The sequence below is a fragment of the Neodiprion pinetum genome, chromosome 2 (genome assembly GCF_021155775.2).
Source record: "Neodiprion pinetum isolate iyNeoPine1 chromosome 2, iyNeoPine1.2, whole genome shotgun sequence".
NCBI classification, from domain to species: Eukaryota; Metazoa; Arthropoda; class Insecta; order Hymenoptera; family Diprionidae; genus Neodiprion; species Neodiprion pinetum.
Genome location: NC_060233.1, coordinates 34,246,859 through 34,265,769, shown reverse-complemented (window position 1 = coordinate 34,265,769; position 18,911 = coordinate 34,246,859). Strand labels below are relative to the sequence as shown.

General features: G+C 46.4%; 1 protein-coding gene across 4 annotated transcripts in view; it reads right to left on the bottom strand.

Moving 5' to 3' along the window:
* The window catches only part of LOC124211272 (homeobox protein aristaless), a 62,810-nt gene that overhangs the window by 18,519 nt on the left and 25,380 nt on the right, over window positions 1-18,911 (bottom strand). The window contains exon 1 of one of the 4 annotated variants that reach the window (XM_069133205.1): window positions 12,181-12,777. The exons of 2 other annotated variants lie outside the window; for them this stretch is intronic. Coding sequence is in view for 1 of the 2 variants with exons in the window: in XM_069133203.1 (XP_068989304.1) it covers window positions 1,284-1,305 (22 nt within the window). In the remaining variant the exon portion in view is untranslated. Of the gene's footprint in view, window positions 1-1,283; window positions 1,932-12,180; window positions 12,778-18,911 lie in introns of those variants that run through there. One more of the 4 variants, XM_069133203.1, reaches the window with a different exon arrangement.

Here is an 18,911-nt window from a genome sequence, read left to right as displayed (position 1 = left end):
TTCCTACGAGCACGCCTCCGAATCTGACATAAAAACTGGGAGATTGGGAGTTCCCTAATTCTCCACAGTAACGACTGGCTATAATCCAATCAATAAATAGTGATTAGATACGTGGTTTGCATATTTTGATCTCGATCTGCGTGGGGATAGACGACGGAGCAGCGGCACGTAACAGACCGTGCATTAATTACTCCTGCCCCGTGTCCAAGTTTATGGAACGATTGGAAACTTTCTATCCAACGATGAGGAGATATTGTCATTTATCGTACTTCGCGGCCAACAAACTCGCGCGGTCAAATTTAATGACTAAAAATTTTCACGGACCATCCGAGAATTTCCCCGATATTAGGGATGGAACTGACGCGCGCCGTTGAACACGTAGCGGTATAATTAACAGAATGAGAATAGGCGGGTATACGAGGCACTTTATGCGCGATACACGCAGGCGTGATATGCGAGGCGGCGATATTAATATTGTCAGGTTTTCTTGTTCCGCACCGAACGATGGCTTCTGGCACAATCGCAATTATCCACGGCAGGTAATTACCTACAATGTCACTATTAATTATTAAATTACCCCGGTGTAAGGTGTGTGCGCCTGTACCTGCTCAACGACGGAATCACATGCGTTTCTATTATTTACCGTCGTTGATTCCGCATGCGCAATAAACCGCGTTGTACAATGTACATTACTAATCGTAAGCGTTATTTTGCCGCGGCTCAATTAACTCATTGTCAGTCAGCCTTCGTTAATAACCTGTTCGATTATTTTTGCAAAAAACTGGGATTATTTATTACAGAATCTCGAAGTGTTCGTATACAGCCGAGAATATGACAAGACGTTTTTGCTGTACTAGAAATTAAACGAACTCGTTATACGACGTATGCAAACCTTGTGAGATTATATAATTATTTTTCTTTCGAGTCTTTGAACGCGAGTATAACATTCATTCAAAACGATACCTACATCGAATCAGGCGGATTGTGCGGAATGCAATTACCCATGCCTGTATACCTGCTTGAAACATAGTTTGAGATTTACTTCTTCCAAAGAATGAACGCATTTTCATTTCACCCCGATCGGCGACATCCCTATTGCGACCAACTTCCACGATGCCGATGGAGTTCCTCGTTTGCCGTAGCAACGTGCAGCCGCTGCACGGCCTGCAGCAGTGCAGAAGCTCGGTAGCCAGCGGCGAACGACGCGGCTGATTTATGAAGTATAATTACGTTTTTTACACGCTTTGCAATTCGTTATATAATTGATAATAATTGATACGTACGTGTCTTCTTCGATCCGCGCATCACGCGCGCACGTAGCACGCAGGTTAATTAAGCGAGCGTTGCAGCTGTGCGTATACTCTCATGTAGTTGGCTAGTACGTGTAGGCCTACCGGTGGTTGGATATTGGTAAAATTTGGCATTTTTTTTTTTCATTACCGTGAAAAGTATTGAACTGCAATTTTGATCGATACTCGAATGGCAGAATGTCCAATTTTTCAATGAAACACAGGTGTCTTTCAATATCGCAGATGAACCCCTATATTTTCCACTGTTTCTCCCTATAAACGATACGTCATGCCCGCAACATCGATCCCAAAGGTGAAAAACGAGGACTGGAGAAGTTTGCCGGATCCCAGCTTGCGTAATTATTCTCTGGATCGAGGCGGCATGGCAGAGAACCCCGCAGGCGACTCACTCGCGAGTTTGCTTCGCTGTCTTCCTATCCCCTCTCACAATCAGACCTGCGGGTATGACGCGCAAACAAACAAGTCGGATATACAGCGGCAGAGTATAAGGTACGAGGCAACGGATGTCGGCTATTAGCGTAGCTGATCGTTTTATGATTAATAAAAATACCATTTTAATTCATTTCACATTACGCGTGTATAGGTACACCACGTAGGTTGAACATTTTTACAACCGAGACCAGCGATGATGATTAACTGCATCGGGATTCGGCCGGTAAAATACGAGATACCAAATACCACGATTTTAGCAGATTATATTTCACAAAACCACTTTCAATTATCTTTGATCACTTGATAATTACAGGATACGTTTCGCTTGCTAAATTTATCCGAACACTTGTTGAGTATCACATAATAGAATAATGACTGAATAAATTTTATTTATGTGAAAAAAAAAAAAAAATTAACCACATCGCCCGCGAATAATTGATATTTTCACAGCGAGTCGTGAATTCGTATAAATTCAATCGTCAATATTCAACAGAGAATGGAGGGCAAGATGCTAGACGGACGGGGACGAGTCTAATACAGGAAAGGATGATAAAATAATGATGAAAAAGGCAGCGTACCCGAGGCAACAATTACAACCCATTGTTTCGAATTTTTATCTCCCCGTAGTGATCCTAATTTAAAAGAGATCGCGCAGGATAGAAACGACTCGGGGCGGGAAAAGCGCGGGTCCGCGGACGGCTTATTAAATGATGATGATGATGATACGTGTACGTTCGTATAACAGATGTGAATGGATGTGGTCTTCGCAACTCGCTCATCGCGATACGTAGATCGAGCGTGTGTTCTACACGGACTTTCACCCCGTCGTAGCTGCTGCAGGTATAGCAGGTATAAGGCATAAACAGGTATAACACGTACGGTAGCGACGAGCGAGCGAGCAGCAGCGGCAATTATTATTCAATTTCCGTAAGCACGGTGGCTCGGCAGGTATTCTACCTACGTGTATATCTGTGTACGCGCTTATCTCAACCGCGGAACTACACGTGAAATAACCGAGCCACCGGCATTCGGCAGGTACGCAACAGTTTAGGTAAAGGCGTATTACAACCCGCGACGTGTGATTCGTCAAGCGCGCCCTTAAAGCGAACAAAATTATACCGGGTCACAATTAAGTCCCATTAGAAAGACGACGCCGACAGGCGTGACATTTGTCGCGATACCTCGCGGCAAAGAGTCATTCCCTCGTCATTTTACGGTATACAACCGCAGGCGTGAAGAGGAGACCTCGTATTTAGAAGAGGACGAGGTCGAGGTTGTCCTCGCGGACGCGACAACCAGCCGTTCCAAGTTTCCATGAAAAATTTTTTCGACGAATGCGGTACGAATATCCACGATATATATGTATTTCTTTTCACAATAAACGAAAGAGTGCCAATTACTCTGCAGATTTATCAGTCTACGCAACGTGCCGCGGCAGCGATCCGTCGAATCGATTTTTTACACCGCGGTGTTCGTCAAGCGCGTATTTCTAATTCAAGAAGAACGATCGTTCGGCAAGACGAGGCAGGAGGTAGTCCGAGGCAATCCATCGAGCGGTCGCATTCTCCTGTCTAATTCGTTTAACGTGTCTTCGATGAGCGAGCGGCTCCTTTTCTTGCCGAGGACCGGGAGCTTGAGATGTCGGACCTTACGGCAAGGATCGGGCATTTGCGGCGGCATGGCAGTATACCTACAATAGCTGGAGAAAGAGTCAATTCCGGGTAGCCGCGACAAGGCGTCCGAGAGTTCGTCAGGTGCGGGGAGGTTTCGCGGTAACGAACTGCAAAGAATTTCGCCTCCTCTCCGCGCAAAAACTCCATCAACGAATAAAGGAATTCCGCTATACCGCAGCCGGCGACTCATTTCGTACCGACGACGCGCGCAAACGTACATATTTCGTGTACCTGCGTGCAACGTGCATACGCGCGCGAATGTGCGGAGGTTCGAGATTCGCGGATTCGACTGCGGTGAGGAACTCGAGCGAGCGCAGCTGTGACTTGGCCAACCGCCGAATCCTCCCGCGACCTTACAAGGAACCGCGTTGCGTTTTACGTCTCTGTTGCGATTTTCCTTGCACGAAGTCATTCCGAGAACGAAATTTGCGAATTCGCCTTGTAATTTAGAAGAAGACAGAATTACACGGAATTTTTAATTTTTTCCACCAATCTTGCGGTAATTACAAGAGTCAAACCCACTTTGGTGTCCCGGTAATTGAAAATCGATCAACAATTTCCTTCCATTGAATACATTTAATGTAGGTATACCTATGTTGTTATCTTCGACGTGCACTTCGAGAATAATTACCACCGTCTGTTAATTGCACGAGAGTAGGTACAATGGAATAATGCCGTTATCTTGGGTTTATTTAATCGTCTCCCTCGGAGTAGCTATACCTACGGATACTCGACAATCACCTCGTGCCGTTCTTCGCTACCAGCTACGAGCGTCGTGACAATAGGAGAAAAAAAATACAGTAAACTTTACTCGCGAAACTTGGTCTATGGTCAATATAGTACTGCTACTACAAAGTTTTTCCAACCATGCAAGTGGTGGTTTAAAAAACTGTACTCCGCGTAGTACAGGGACCTTATACTCGGTTTAACGGTAAATTTCGTACCTCGGCGTTAATGCGATTTGTTAGCTCAAAGACCGCGGGTGCATCTCGAGAGAATTTTGACCAAAGTCTACCTGGTGTACAACATCACAGTAGCGTGACAACGGAAGTGAGGGAAGGATTTTACCGCTGGATGATAATCGCTAATTCTCGGCGTTAGGTCCGTCTTGATCTTCGTTTAATAGTAGCGAGTCGCGGCCGTCAGACCCAGTTTTTTTCCCTGCCGAGTCCGAAATGAAGTCGTCGCACGCTGACAATACCTTCCTACCTGCCTCCCTACCTGCCTTCTCCGCGTCTCCGATGCCCCCAGGTGAGTAAGAAACGAGCGGGTCTGCAGGTTGTCGAAACGGAGGCTTCTCCGCACCTGTACTCGTGGCACAGAACGTGTCAACCGTGACTTTGGGTACAATGTACTACTACCTGCGCAATGAGGAACACACAATTCTCTCGAGGGTTAGACGGTGTGTTTTATCTGCCTCTTCATGTACCGAGAAGATGGCAAATGGTCACGATCGATAACGCGATACCGGACCGACTAGGTTGGACCAGGCCTTCGGATCGTCCAGGGTATGGTACAGAGACCCATTTTGATGTTCCAGCAAAAATTCTCTGGGGCCCGTAGGAATCTCTCGTGCATCGAGAGACTGACGCTGTTAGCCCGGCGACGACGAGAGGTTTGCCATTAACTGGAAGCCCCGACATCGAGATAACGACTAGCTGCCACCACGAGACCAAATCACCTGCACGCTCACCCGAGCTACTGCTCGTTAGAAAAGGCGCAAACTTCACTGGGCCAGACCGACTTACCGAAATGCACTGTTGAATGTTCTATTTGACGGTCGATTATACGCGAGGATTCTTGAAAAAAACTACACGAAGAGTGGTGATGATGTGCAACTGGAATCGAATGGTTGTATAAGATGATAAATGAATGCATAAAGTAGAGGATCCCCATTACTTTCTTCGTGCCGAAGGCATGTGCAGCTGCTCAAGGTAAATTGAGGTCTCAAGCGAGCTGTTGCAGGAGTATCGAGTCATATCCTGTGGCCGGACAACTCGACGTTAACGTGTGTACTGTGTAAAAGTTGTTAACGGTGCGGATGTGGAGATATAAGGTAGTCATGAACGCCGTAATGCGGGCCGCCGCAAGGCAGTTTAAAAAGCCGGATTTCATGCATGGGTTAGAATCGACGAGTCTTGATTCAAACCGTTATAATGTACATCGCAGGAAAAAACGACCGAGGAAAGAACGAGTGCGATCGGAACGGATGTGCGGGCGCCAAGAATATTTACATACACATATAATATATACCGTAACGTCCCACCATTGGAATAGCTGAAAGAGCTAATAACCGGGGTAGCTTTTTCCTCACTCGAAGGGTAATTAATAGATATGTTAAAAAGGAACGAAGAGAGTTATAGAAGATGCCACGAGGCGGAGCGGGTATAGAGACGAGGTGGATAATTAATGGCCGACTACTTAGGAAATGAGAGGGTAGTTTATACCATGCTGTTAAGTGGAATTCAAAGTACTTTTGCCCGTAGAAACAACGCGAGCCGCGGGGGCAACTTGACTTAAGCACCCGGTGCCTTGCCCAGCTGAACAGCTTACGCACTTGCAGCAGCAGGTGTTGCCGGGCCTCTGCCCGGTCTCGTTTCCGGCAAATATATAATGATCTTTAAAACGAGGAATAATGTAATTGTCACAGGAAGAATGGCTGCAGTATAATGCCTGAAACACGTGAACAAATTGAGAGAGAGATTGAGAGAGAGAGAGAGAGAGAGAGAGAGAGAGAGAGAGAGAGAGAGAGAGAGAGAGAGAGAAAGAGAGGAAGTTTCGGTCTTCATCGGCAGGTTCTTGCTTCCGGTGACTTGAGTCCATTCGAGTATTAGCTAACTCATTTTTTGCAAATGTTTGCATCCCACTCCCAGTGTTAACGGTTGGTAAAGTTAGTTTGTTTTGCCCAACTGCTCTTTTTCAACGTTAACTAATACTTTTCGATAAATGATTGAAAAATCGATTCATTACCTGGGAATGGCAAAAATGCCACTTGTAGTCAATTACCCCTGCTTCGTTAAATATTAATTATTATTAATTACCAATACACGTTAAAGTGTTCGGTATTCGATTCATTATTCACTGACTATTAAATACACGATACATTGTCATTCGTTTTAAATGCATGCAATCAACACTATATTTGCTGAGATATTACTATTGAGCAATTAACGCATTATTACCACCTTGAAGAAAATTTCTTATTTTTCTCAAGCAGGCTTTGTAACAGGCGTGTCGGCTTTGAGCACGGACTTGGAATTTCCTATGCTAGCTAACGCTTGCCCGAAACGCCTACGACTGTAGGGTAACATTCGACAAGGTTTCTCTGATTGGCCAACCCCTGTTTTAGCGTTAGCTAGTACTTGAATGGCCCCGTTTCAGCGCGTTACGCGTTATCTTCTTTGCCAAAATTCGTATACCATTCGACTTACAGATGCTAGAGCGAGCACCTTCTCTCATCGCCGCACCCTCTTGCCGAGCGCCGAAATCTCCTCCTCGGCAAGAACAATTAACTTTTTTCCCCGTTACGGTACCTACCTACCTATACCTAGGCCTGCAGCAGGTTGTGTTGATTTTCGCTTTTATTTATTCCATGACGCCCTGCCCGGTTTCTCCGCTCTCCGACTATCATACCGCCGCGCACTTTTTCAGAGTCACCATTTTTTGCCCCTTTTTCCTTGATCGTTCTTTTTTTCCTCCTCGCGAATAGGCTTTTGTTCGGTAAACATCCGTAAAATGTAATCAACCTCCGTCGCGACATACCTACGTTATTAGCGATTATTTCATACGAACGCACGTATAATATATGTACAACAGAATTTGGCTTACGAGTGTGCGTACCGCTGTGTACACACAGCCACACCTCACATTTATCAGCCGTCACATGACGACGTGGTCGAACAATAATTGATCTTCAACATTGTACGGAACATTTACGTCTGGCGATAACCATAAATCACGGATGTATATTCTAGGTTCATATACTTTATCGGCGCAATAACGACATTAAAGATATAAATTCTCCTCAATTTTTACCACTATAATGAACGACGGTTAAGCTGCGGTATGCGTAACGTATGCACGTCAGAAACATGTTTAATAATATGAAAAACTCTCGGAGAACATAACCAGCGCAGGTATTTTCTTTTTGAATTATCCGGCAGACTGTGCGCGATATCAGCTTCGACGCACGATGTAACGCGATCGTTGTCTCGTCGTATTTGGGGCAAAAAATAGAAGCAAGTACGAAAGTACAATGAACGTTTGAGGCAGGGGAGTGATGGGTGTACACCTACAACGCCGCGGACAAGACACTTTTAACCATAGCCTTGGAATAAATTTGCAATTCATTATATCATCAGGCGGTAGTAACCGGCAGGTTTGATAAATCGCCGCGTACGGTAACGAGGTCTATTCCGGAGGAAATAAGGTAGTTACATACACGTAGGTAGAAATTTCTGTAGGGTGCGTTAGGTACACACTGCAAAGGTAGGTACGTAACGCGTAGGTGCGTCCTAACGCCACGTGGTCTTCAGGCGCAGAGCACGGTGAGTGGTCTTGGTGCTAATTTGGAACACATCCATTTGTTAACTTCCCTATCTTTAACGAGCTACTAATGTTCCTTGCATTATATATGATAATGCCGCGTCATCATTTTCCCTGCATCGCATGTATGCCTGACGGACTAGGCAGGTACCCTCTCGCTTTGATGCTCGTGAATTGTATATTTATGCAGCCGTAATACGTGAGCTGGCCTCCATCCTTTCCCGCGTTATATTACAGCGAAGATTGCGTAAGTACACAATTACAAAATAGGCGCAAGGGAGGGTGGAGTGAGGTGTTCGCGGCAACACGTTTATTATCACGCATCCCGCGTCAACCACGGGGAAAAGCTCCAACGGTTACGCTAGAATTTATACCCCGCCGGGGGCGAGGACTGTCTAGATTTATCTAAAGTTTATGCCAAGTTATGCACGCTGCTGCAAGTATGCATTTTCGCTTCGGGAAATATGTAACGCACCGTGATATTCTTCGACAGCAAGATTCGATGCCGGTTGTTATCTCGGACGACAGTGCGAGGCGTGCGGAATTTTTTCAAAATTCCCGAAATCAAAATAATGATGGTGCATCGATTGAAAACTTCGGCCAACGAAGCTTAGGCACCGCGATTTCCTACATTGTTGGTAAATCGATTTACAAAACTGTCCACTCGACGGACTATCGGTGCCTTATGTTTCAGTGAGAGACGGTGTTATAGCTTGACATGTTCGATTGAAACCGGCAGCGACTCTCGTTCCGCGTCGGATCAAATTACACCGTCATTCGAGCGGACTTGCGAATGCACAAGGCTCTCGTCGTTTTCCCGTCATTGTCTCGTTCCTCGCAGGATACTCGAGGACCTTGTGCAACAACGCGTCGCAGTGCTGCAGGTATAAATTCACGAGGACTTCTGCTCGGCGAGATAAACGGTGGATCGATGAGCAGAAACCCAGAGACCGGAAGCGATGCAGCCGGTAAGTGGTAAGGCCTGATGGTGTCCAAGGGTAAAGGGAGGCAGCTACCACCCAGGTAACCGCAGGTCGCTACATCCAGCTAGGGTTGTTCCGTCTCGTTCTAGTAGATAGGTGTAATACGAACCGGTGGCGAAAAGAGTGGTAGTGGATCTCCGCAACCCCCGCAAATAACAGAGCGGCGGATACTGTGTAAAAAAAATTTACGACCTGGTAGTCCCACAGGATTTCTCTCCCACTTACTCACCGATCCTGCTTCTTTTTGGTTTTTAGTTTATTTCTCTCTGGAACTTCCAGCACTCTTCTGAAATCCCGGTAATTCAACCCCAGATTATAAGTATATTTTCCTCTGCATCTCTCCTCTGGAGCTTTAGCACAGGGTCCTCATCGTTTCCAAGTGGTTCTTGCGAGGCCACTTTGGCGTTATTTTTAAACCTGTTCCTCAATTTTTTTCACATAGTAAAGATCCGCGCCTACAGGTAAAAGTAACGATAAGTAAATTAACGGTGTAATTTTCAGAAAGTATCGATAAACGCTGTGATTTATTTAGCATACGCGTATAGATTATGGAATATTTGTTCGAATATCTCTCGTTGCGTCGTGGTACAATCGTTGCAAAGACACATTATGTAAATTTGAGTGTAATCAAAAGTAGAAAAGTTTTAGACATTCCAACAAATCCGAAGTATCATCTCTACGAATTAATTGACGTTACACGACAAAAACGACACGGTTGATTTGAAACTTAAGTTTAACCAACGAGCGAAACTAGTAGACACGTTTTATGTTTGAACGGGTCTTATTCTGGGTCATGCCATGATTCCCTCAAAATCGCATATCTATCGTCTTCGATTCGACGATGTCCTCACATTTCCCTCAAAGAATAACATCTTTTCAAAGATGCAGGAAAGCTTACCGCGTGTCAACTTTGCACAGGGATTCCCAGCTTCCATTTTTCGTTTCAAAAACTAGGACGTAACCTCGAACGCAACGTCGAGTGACATTCTCCCGCAGCCCGGAATTACCGGTATACCATGAAATTCTGTGAGCATCGCGTTGTCGGTGGTACAACGTACGCTTTCAGGTTGAGTCCGCGCTGCCGTAGATATAAACAAGTTATTTACCGTCGTTATCTCGGTTCGCCCCGATCCCCTCTTATTAAAAGCTGGCATAATCCTTGGGCCCGAGGTATCGGGCGACGGTACAGTCGACCCTGGCACCCCGGGTCGGTCCCGAACAGGTAGGGTACACTCGGAGATGACCGTCACTCCGCGCAAGGGGACTATATACGCTGCCCCATTACGCTAATGGGGATCCCGAGGACTAGTTCCCTATCAGCCGCCTCTCCCTGCCTCCCTGCCTCCCGGACACGGCGTACATATATATATATGTGAGTGTGTGTGTATATATATATGCCCATCCGCGTTACTCATACAATAATCTGCTCGCCCGCGACCGAGAGATTGTCATTCGAGGAAGGATCCCGCGGTCGTTGGCGTTTTTTATTTATTTATTTATTTATTCATTTTTTTTTAATTCATTTATCACCACTTCTTATTTGCAATTTTAATTCCTGCATCCGACCCCGGATTAGATGCAAAATCTTTTCGCCCTGAGTATACTTTCCACGAAACTCGTACGTATATTTACAAGCCCCGATGAGGTCGAAGCTTCGTAAGAGATTATCCTCGTGCCGTGTAACGTGAGTTTCCGATGAAATATCCCTTGCATACCTTGCGGCTCGAACACATTTACACGTGCTGACACAGCTTTGAGCGAGGAGATTCGTTCGACCGCAGCTCTTTTCGTGTATACAATAATGCATATCTTATCTAATCGTGACAGAATTGTATGTTCTTACATAGATTGAATCTTGTACACGATGTGAACCGAGCTCTGGAACACGTCAGCCTCGAACGGCAGTAAACGCGCCTCTTATCGGAAAGCTTATTGAACAAGCTCACATGCACAATGCAATTATTCCGGTACCGGGATGTATGGGCGTGTAATACGGAATCCGGAATTGACCGCGTCGCCACAGTCGTTCGATATTTCTTCGACGCGTGCACGCGTGGATACAGTGGAATTTATCCGTCGCGTAGGAATGACGGGAATCACTGCCAGGGTCGCCTCCGATTTCGTTCGGTGCATGGCAGCTGCATCGACGGTCTGCAGGTAATGTTAGGCACGCCGGGCGCCACATCTTTGTCGGTCCATTAGCGATTGCCGTTGAAAGGGCACGGGATAACGGTAAGTCGATGGATAAAAGTCCTCGAAGCAACTTTTCATAGAACATATAATACATACGATTCGCTTACAATTTTCCATCGCAATGTCAATAAGCATTGAGGAAAAAGAAAAGAGGAAATAATCGCGACACATCGTGTAACAGGAAAGTATACAACATAAATACTCGATGTTGTAGTCATATATATAAGTAATATCCAATTAAGATTGCTTATCGCAAAGAACACGATTACCGTTAAATTATATATATATATATATTATATTTATCTGACACGGCACAGCGTTTCAAATATTTCAACAATATTTCCAAGCTTTGTTTGTATTAAGTATAAAATACGTATATTATACATACTCGGTATCAATCAACTCCATGGTATTACATATACTTCATCGGTAGATAATTATATCCAGACAAACAACTCGAGCTTTCGCAATCGATTCTGACGGCATGACGTCGCTGTACGTAAAGCGCATGGTAACCACACGGCACGATCATTCGCGCGTTAAAATCAAATTATCACGGAGACTCGGCTGGCTGTAAGGAGGCGCAGCAGCAACGTCCACCACGACCAAGAAATGTACTTGAATGCTTTATTATATCCCCTCGATTATTACTCGGATAATTAGTGTTTTGCTTCGAGTATTTCTGTACCTCGCCGCAGTTCTACGTGATCGGAGAGATCGACCGAGCCACCGTAGAGTGTCTCGTGCGTAATTCGTGTTTTGTGATGCAAAAAAATCAATAAGAATAAATAAATAAATAAATACACCAAGGGTGAAGCTGGATGTATAGAGTGAAAGTTTATCGGTTCGTTGCATGCCCGTGTGCAGCAGGACGTAAGTGTGTATAACATCGATCGAACCGCGTAATTCGTAAGTGTTATCCGCGCGCGTACGAACACTGACCATTGCATCGCGACACCCCGGCTCGTATCGTCGGCGTAAAGTTGTTCTTCGTCGCGTGTCATCGGGAAATTGCGGCAAAGGCGTGCGGTATTAATGACTCACCCTTCTGCGTCGACAGGATTACTCTTGACAAACGACGACGTGGTTAATGATCGCGTTGTCCGGGTGTTATTGGGGCTCGTGAGGGAGGTTAAATTGCACTCGGTTAGGTTACGACACACAATCGGTGGTGAGGAAACGTGAGGTCGTTGAAGAGCGACAGTTCAAACACAGTTGTTTAAATATTAGTTCTTTACACATACATACATTCATATACACGTGTGTATACATGCATGTATTATATATATATATATATATATATTTGTCACAACACCGTGGTACAACGCACAACCGCGTGTACAACCACATAGGCAAAGGATGACCACCGTTCGGCCGCGATCGCGGGATCATCGGACGGATCGTTCGATCGTTACGTGATCCGCACCCCAGTGTCAGAGGTATGATAATACGCGTAGCGCGAAACGTCCGTATCGTGGACGGGCAAGTACACGGGTTCGATTACGCAACGCCTTCGGTTTCTAACGTAACGCGATCGAGGCGCGACGGCCGGTGTTTACAGGTAGGTGTACACGGTTCGTTGTGGTAGGTGCGGTCACTGCGACTGCGTGAAACGGTGTGCCTGCGAGGCAGATGGAATCCCGACTCCCGCATCGGCAACCCGGTTTGCCCCACCTCGTCCCGCTCTCCCTCGTCCTCGTCCCTCGGCCTTTCTCTCCGTCGAACGAGCGTGTCCCTCCTCTCTCTTGGTAGCCGCGATGGTAACCGCCCGCGAACGCGCAGGTCCTCCCCGTCGGTTGTTCGGCGACCAATCCGAGCCGCATCCGTACGACTTAACCACTGGGCTCCTACGCGTACGCAACACCGCCCATGACGTTGCGGTACTTCGTCTCTTAACCTGCCTCGTCGTGCCCTCCGGGGACTAACAGGGGTGGGAGAAACGCGAGGGGGAGAAGAGACGAGGGAGGGTATGTCGCTTGGAATGGCAACCAACCAGATACCGCCGGTATGGAAACGCGGCGTAACCACCACCGATCTTACCGCTATGATCCTCGGCGCCCTTTTCCCTACGAGGGTGAATTTGGTAGCACGTAGCAACAGGGTTGGTACCAACGGACCATGCACGCATCGAGTGCCGAGAGAGAGAGAGAAGAAATCCGGATCTCGGAGATCGCAAGAGCTGATCACGCGGACCGTCGTCGTCGTCGTCATCGTCATCATTATCATCGCGGTGCCGATGACCGTGAACGATCCTTGCAGCAACGGCAGCAGCGAGTCAATTCCATAGGCATCGTGCACCGCGCGGGTCGATCTTCGTTATCTCACGATTAACCTACGAGCCTCGGACATCCCTCTGTGCCCGATCCCGCAGATGCCGCTTTAATCTGATCAAGATGATTGAGGCTGGCTACCGAGTAGAAATTATATACGATTATAATTATCACCGATCGGCCCGTAGCTTCCCAATAACTTCCCCCCTGCCCCTTTTTCTTTGTTTTTTCTCCTCCTTCTTCTTCTTCATCATCATCACCGTCATCTTCGTTGCCCGGACGAAAAAGCATATGGGAGATAGCCGGTTTTTCCCTGCGCAACATATTGACTGCAGACACATAGAGATATACACATAGCGCGTGTGGATGAGCCACCATGGTTTCATGGGTGAGCATGAGTCTGGCATCATCACAGTTGAGTTCGAGGAAACTGTGTGCGGTATAAAGTATGAGTCGAGCTACGGTGTAATAGCTGTTACAGTACATAGCGTGCACGGGTTACAGAAACATGAGTGTGTAGTCTGCAGTGAGTTAAACGGAAGGTGAAAGATAAGAACAGGAGTTGGGATAATCGAATTTTATAACCCTCATTACGCGCAATTAGATTGCAGTATTGCCTATATCCGATCCGCGCATCCTCTCTTATACGTATATCATACAAGGCGTGTGCTACGTGTACGTTTTATCTGATTATCCCGCGTCTTATACGAGTAATAAACTAATGACTAACCTAACCCAACCGAACCTCCCCTGCATTATAACATGCTGTCGTTATCAATTGGATGTGGATACCTATATATGATAGGTCGATCAAACGATAAATTCAAAATGATGAAATGTCTAACAGTATCTGTATACGTAGACTTTTGAAACTATGTTACAGATTCTGGAGAAAAAAGTTATCGAAAGCAAGTGTAAGACTTGCGATAGCAGTATAGGTATATTCCATTCCAGTTTTGGTTCAAATTTATTATTAAACAGTGCCGAGCCTTAACGTACGGCAAATTGTCCAAAAAATAGATACGAGGATCGATCGGAGATGAGAATAATCATGAGGCCGCAAAGGGGGAAACCGGTCAATGGAGGCGAAGTGCCATCCGTAACCTGCAACCACTTAGAGGGTCTTTGGAGCAGTCAACCCTGCACAGTTTGCCGACGAGCCATTCCGTTATTTATTTTTTCTCTCGTTTGCCCGAAACCTGGGATCCGGTTGAAATAATTACGAAGGTTTAGACTCCATTAGGGTGGATAAATTACATTGTTTCACCGGTAAATACGTTCACCTGCTTGCCATGCCTAATGCGGTTGGCGTACGTATAACCTTCCCGAAAAAACTAAGAAGAAGCGGGACCCTGTGGAGAACGGGGAGTAGGAGGATCGGGAACCGAAACCAGCGATCGCGAGTCATCGAAAGATGACGCGGCGTAACGGGGTAGCGCCGTAGGGGGCGTGGCGCCTGCTAATGACATCATCGTGACGCAATCGTTTCCTTTCAACCGATTATACCGAGGGTCGGGGCTTCCCTTTATCGTTTTTGCGGCAAAAGAACAGCAAATTGACGCGTAAAACAGGCGCGCGACGCCCTCAAAAATTACAAACAAACTCGTTATAAAAGTAATACAATTATACAGTCAGATTTCCACGCGCGATCCATCACCAAAGCAGCTCGGCTGATTTTTCGACGCGTGAGGATGCACCGAGAGAATCGATATTCGTTCGCGCACGCTGCCGGTTGTTACGCGCGTAGGCATCGCCCCCGCTGGCATTGGATGAGAGATTGACAAAAAAGGGCTACCTACCGATGACCGATAGAAACGAACGACGGATCGATCTACCCGATATAATATCTATGGGCAACACTCGTTAAAGTGGCCATTGTGCTGCGGTGGCACCAAAGCCCGGTTGATTGGTTAATCTACGCCTCCTTGCCGCGTACGGATCTTGGCCTCGCAGCACGAGGAACAGCAGCAGCAGCAGCAGCGAGACGAGGATGAGAAAGCGTACAGGCTTATCGTTCACCACCCAAGAAATTGGTTCAATTTCTTAGACACATAACTTGTCACCACGAGAGATCTTTAATCAAAGTGTTTTACCGTCTATCCTACCGCTCTTCCTATATCAGCGGCACCGGCACTCCAGACTCTGCGAAGCAGCGAGACCTTCCGATTGATAAATGCGAGTTTATAATCTCTATAATTTCCAATGGGATTGGTTCCAAGTGATCTAAACGAGGTGCAATGGATACTGCAACACGTCCGGTGTGCATATATTATACCTTACAGCAGGATACCAGCGATAATCCGCGCATGTACCGCAACGCGGCCGGTTCCCCTGCAGGACTGGCGATTTCAGTGCACTTCGGTCCGTGCACCTATATTATTATAGCCAATTATTGAGGCAAAGAGCTTAAGGTACGGACGGGAGGAAACCGATCGACCATTGTTCAATCGAGTGAGTTTTTGGTTAAGCTGTGTACCCACACAAACGCGGAGCGACTGTAAGTAAATAATATGTATAGACTTACGGCATGCCGCGTACACCTATAATGTGTACATCCATCCGCGACCGCGACCGAGACGTGGAGCTGTGTAATAATCTTGGTCTGCGGTTGAACCGACTCAAGCTGCAGGCGTAGAAAGTGTATATCTGCGTATGTGTATCTCACCCGCAGCTGGTTGTTGGTTTAGCGAGATTATCAATAATTTGACAATCGGCCGGCCACGGCTGCAGGCAATCACGGCCATTAGCTGTTGCACGCGTTTTGACCAGCGCGCGCCAACAAAAGATGTCCTCGCGGTTCGGTCCACTGGACATCGAGCGATCGGGGCGAACGACTACCCGTACCGAAAGTATCTTCTGCTCGGAGAGCCGAAGCTTCAAGAGTTTTTCTTACTCTGGCAATTGTTGACGGACCGACAGTAAAAATAACAAAAAGAGACGCATGACTTGTTTTGATTATAATCAGAAGTTGACTGCATAGTTCGAGTAGTCAATTACGAACTGAACTTAGCCTTGCATAGCGGAATGAGAAACTGCCATGTCCGCTGTATCTATTTGATCGATCAGAACTTTTCGCTTTGAACGGTAAGCTCTGATCCGAACAACGTCTTATAACCATAGCATATCACACGGGGGTTTTAAAAACCATAAAGTGCAACCGTCGAATCACGTTTCTCGACAGAAAATACGTTTTAACCAACCATGTCCCGGAACTATTCAAGTTTTATAATTTTTTCAATGCCTAGACAGATTTCTCAACCAATTTGCTGTGGTAGGGAGAAAAACAGGTTAAAATTGGTATATTCCAAAAAATTGTGACATGCCGTTCGATAAGCAGAAAAATGTCCTGGATAAATTAGAATAACAGCAACGCAAAGAAACGAATCAAGCGAGTCCCCTAGGTTCGAAAGAAACCAATTAACACGGTTCACGGAACAAGCTAACTGAGTTTACTCAACTTACTAAATGAAGAGTAAATAATATATCGAGTAGGTACATAACGGGTACTTGCGGTAAATTTTCACAAAGAATGAAAGTCAACCGACAACGTTACCGCATTAAAATGAGAGAAAAAGCTATTTAGGTATATTCGACCAAGGATATTTGTATTGTGTACCGGCCTAAGACCAATCAACCAAAGATACGCACGAAACGTCTTCGAATCGCATTACAGCGTTCCAGTACGAGTAGATATAACTTGGAGGCTGTACAAACTTGGACGTACACCCTATCTTGGAAGCATTCGCCCTCCCCTGATTGAACGTGTGTCGGTGGGAGGCGAGAATGAGGGTAGTGAGGTGGTGGGGGAGTGAGGGGGGGGGGGGGGGGGGGTGCTATTTGTCCGTTCGAACCGCGATGGTTCCTCGTCGTCGAACGACGTCGGAGCACCAGGTCCCGCGCGGGCCCTCGGTGATTGATGGCGGAGGCCCCCGCGGGCCCCGCAAGTCCAAGCCGAGAATCAATTACCTCGGCTAAAAGGTATAGCCAGGTGTACGTCTGTGTTGTGTGTGAGTGGCTTAAACAAACCGAACGTGATACCATCTCGTCTGGTCCTGCGTATGCCGCGAAGCGTAGCTGCAGTGGAATAGGAAGAAGACGAAGACGACGAAGAAGAAGAAGAAGAAGAAGGTGGTGGGCATCGCTTCCCTTATACACACGGCTTATAACTACGTAGGTAGACCTCGTTCCTCGACGATCGCGCGTCAACAAATTACTTCCAAGTTTGCTGCGATCGTGGAAACCGCAAACGTCCCAGACCGCGATCCTCGGCGACGGTCAAACTGCACCCGGGGTAGAGGCTGGATAGGATGACTATCCCTAGAAATTATACCAGATGACCGCAGCCGCTAAGCCTTGTCATTATACGTGTCGCCCTTTGATATTCCAGACCTACCCCGTATGCCTCCGATATCTCTCAGACTCTTCGTGAAGGGTGATCCTAGACTCAAAGGGTAGCATGGACAGGGTAGCTATGAAACCTAATCGTCGGTAGAGGAATCATTCCACTGACTAAAAGTGCCGTTTAATCTGCAAGATCCGACTTGAAATACAGAAATCAGAAATTCCGTGAGCATAACGAATTTTGTAACTATTGATCAATGACTGCGAATGGTTAGAATAACGGCTGGAGGATCTGAGAAGTGTTAGGAATAAAAGCAAATAACAGAGTAGCAATAAAAGCGTGTATATACATATATGTCGTATGTATAGAAGCTGCACCGATGTAAATATAATATGAAATATAGGTACGAGTAGGTGGGTAACTCATTATAACCAGCACTTCTGTTCAATCGAGCAGAATAACGAGCATCATAGCCGGCTCGTCGAGTTTTATCCTGCACTGCACGTTTCACTTCCTTAATTTACCCGATCGTTGCCGATCTAATTTCATACACAATTGGCTCCGTCCCGCGCCGAGTCAGGCATCAACACCTAACGGCCACTTCCGGTATATACAACATCATCGCGTTATAAAATATGTTTAAAAAACGACGGAGTTGTAACGAGAAAATGCTATGCTGCACTAATACGTATAATACGTATAATACGTATAATGCGTGGCATTCGCACCTTTTCCACGGGTCCTCGAGACAAATGATTATTCCCGAAGGTGAAGGTGGAGCGCCGGAATACAAGAGCCGCAGGCCGGGGCGCCAGTAACCGGGGGTGTAAGGGGGATGCGGTACCGCAACTTTCCCATGCATTAATTCGAAAAGATACACAAACCGGGTGATGAATTTGAAAAATATTCATTAGGCGTCGCGCATTCATCATCGCCGCTTGCCCAGAGCTGCAGGATGACCGACCCAGGGGCTGCACCGCGCCCAGGCCAGCCGAATTAGTTGGCAATTTAAAATGAGAAAAAACAATTAGCCCTCGCAGGTGCTTCCAGCACGGATCCCAACACCGCGGCAAGCTCGAGAATTGTGCGGAAAATTCGAACGTCTAAACGTTGGAACATGAGAGCCAACACGGGGCTCTGTAAAAAGTAACAGGTTTGTTATG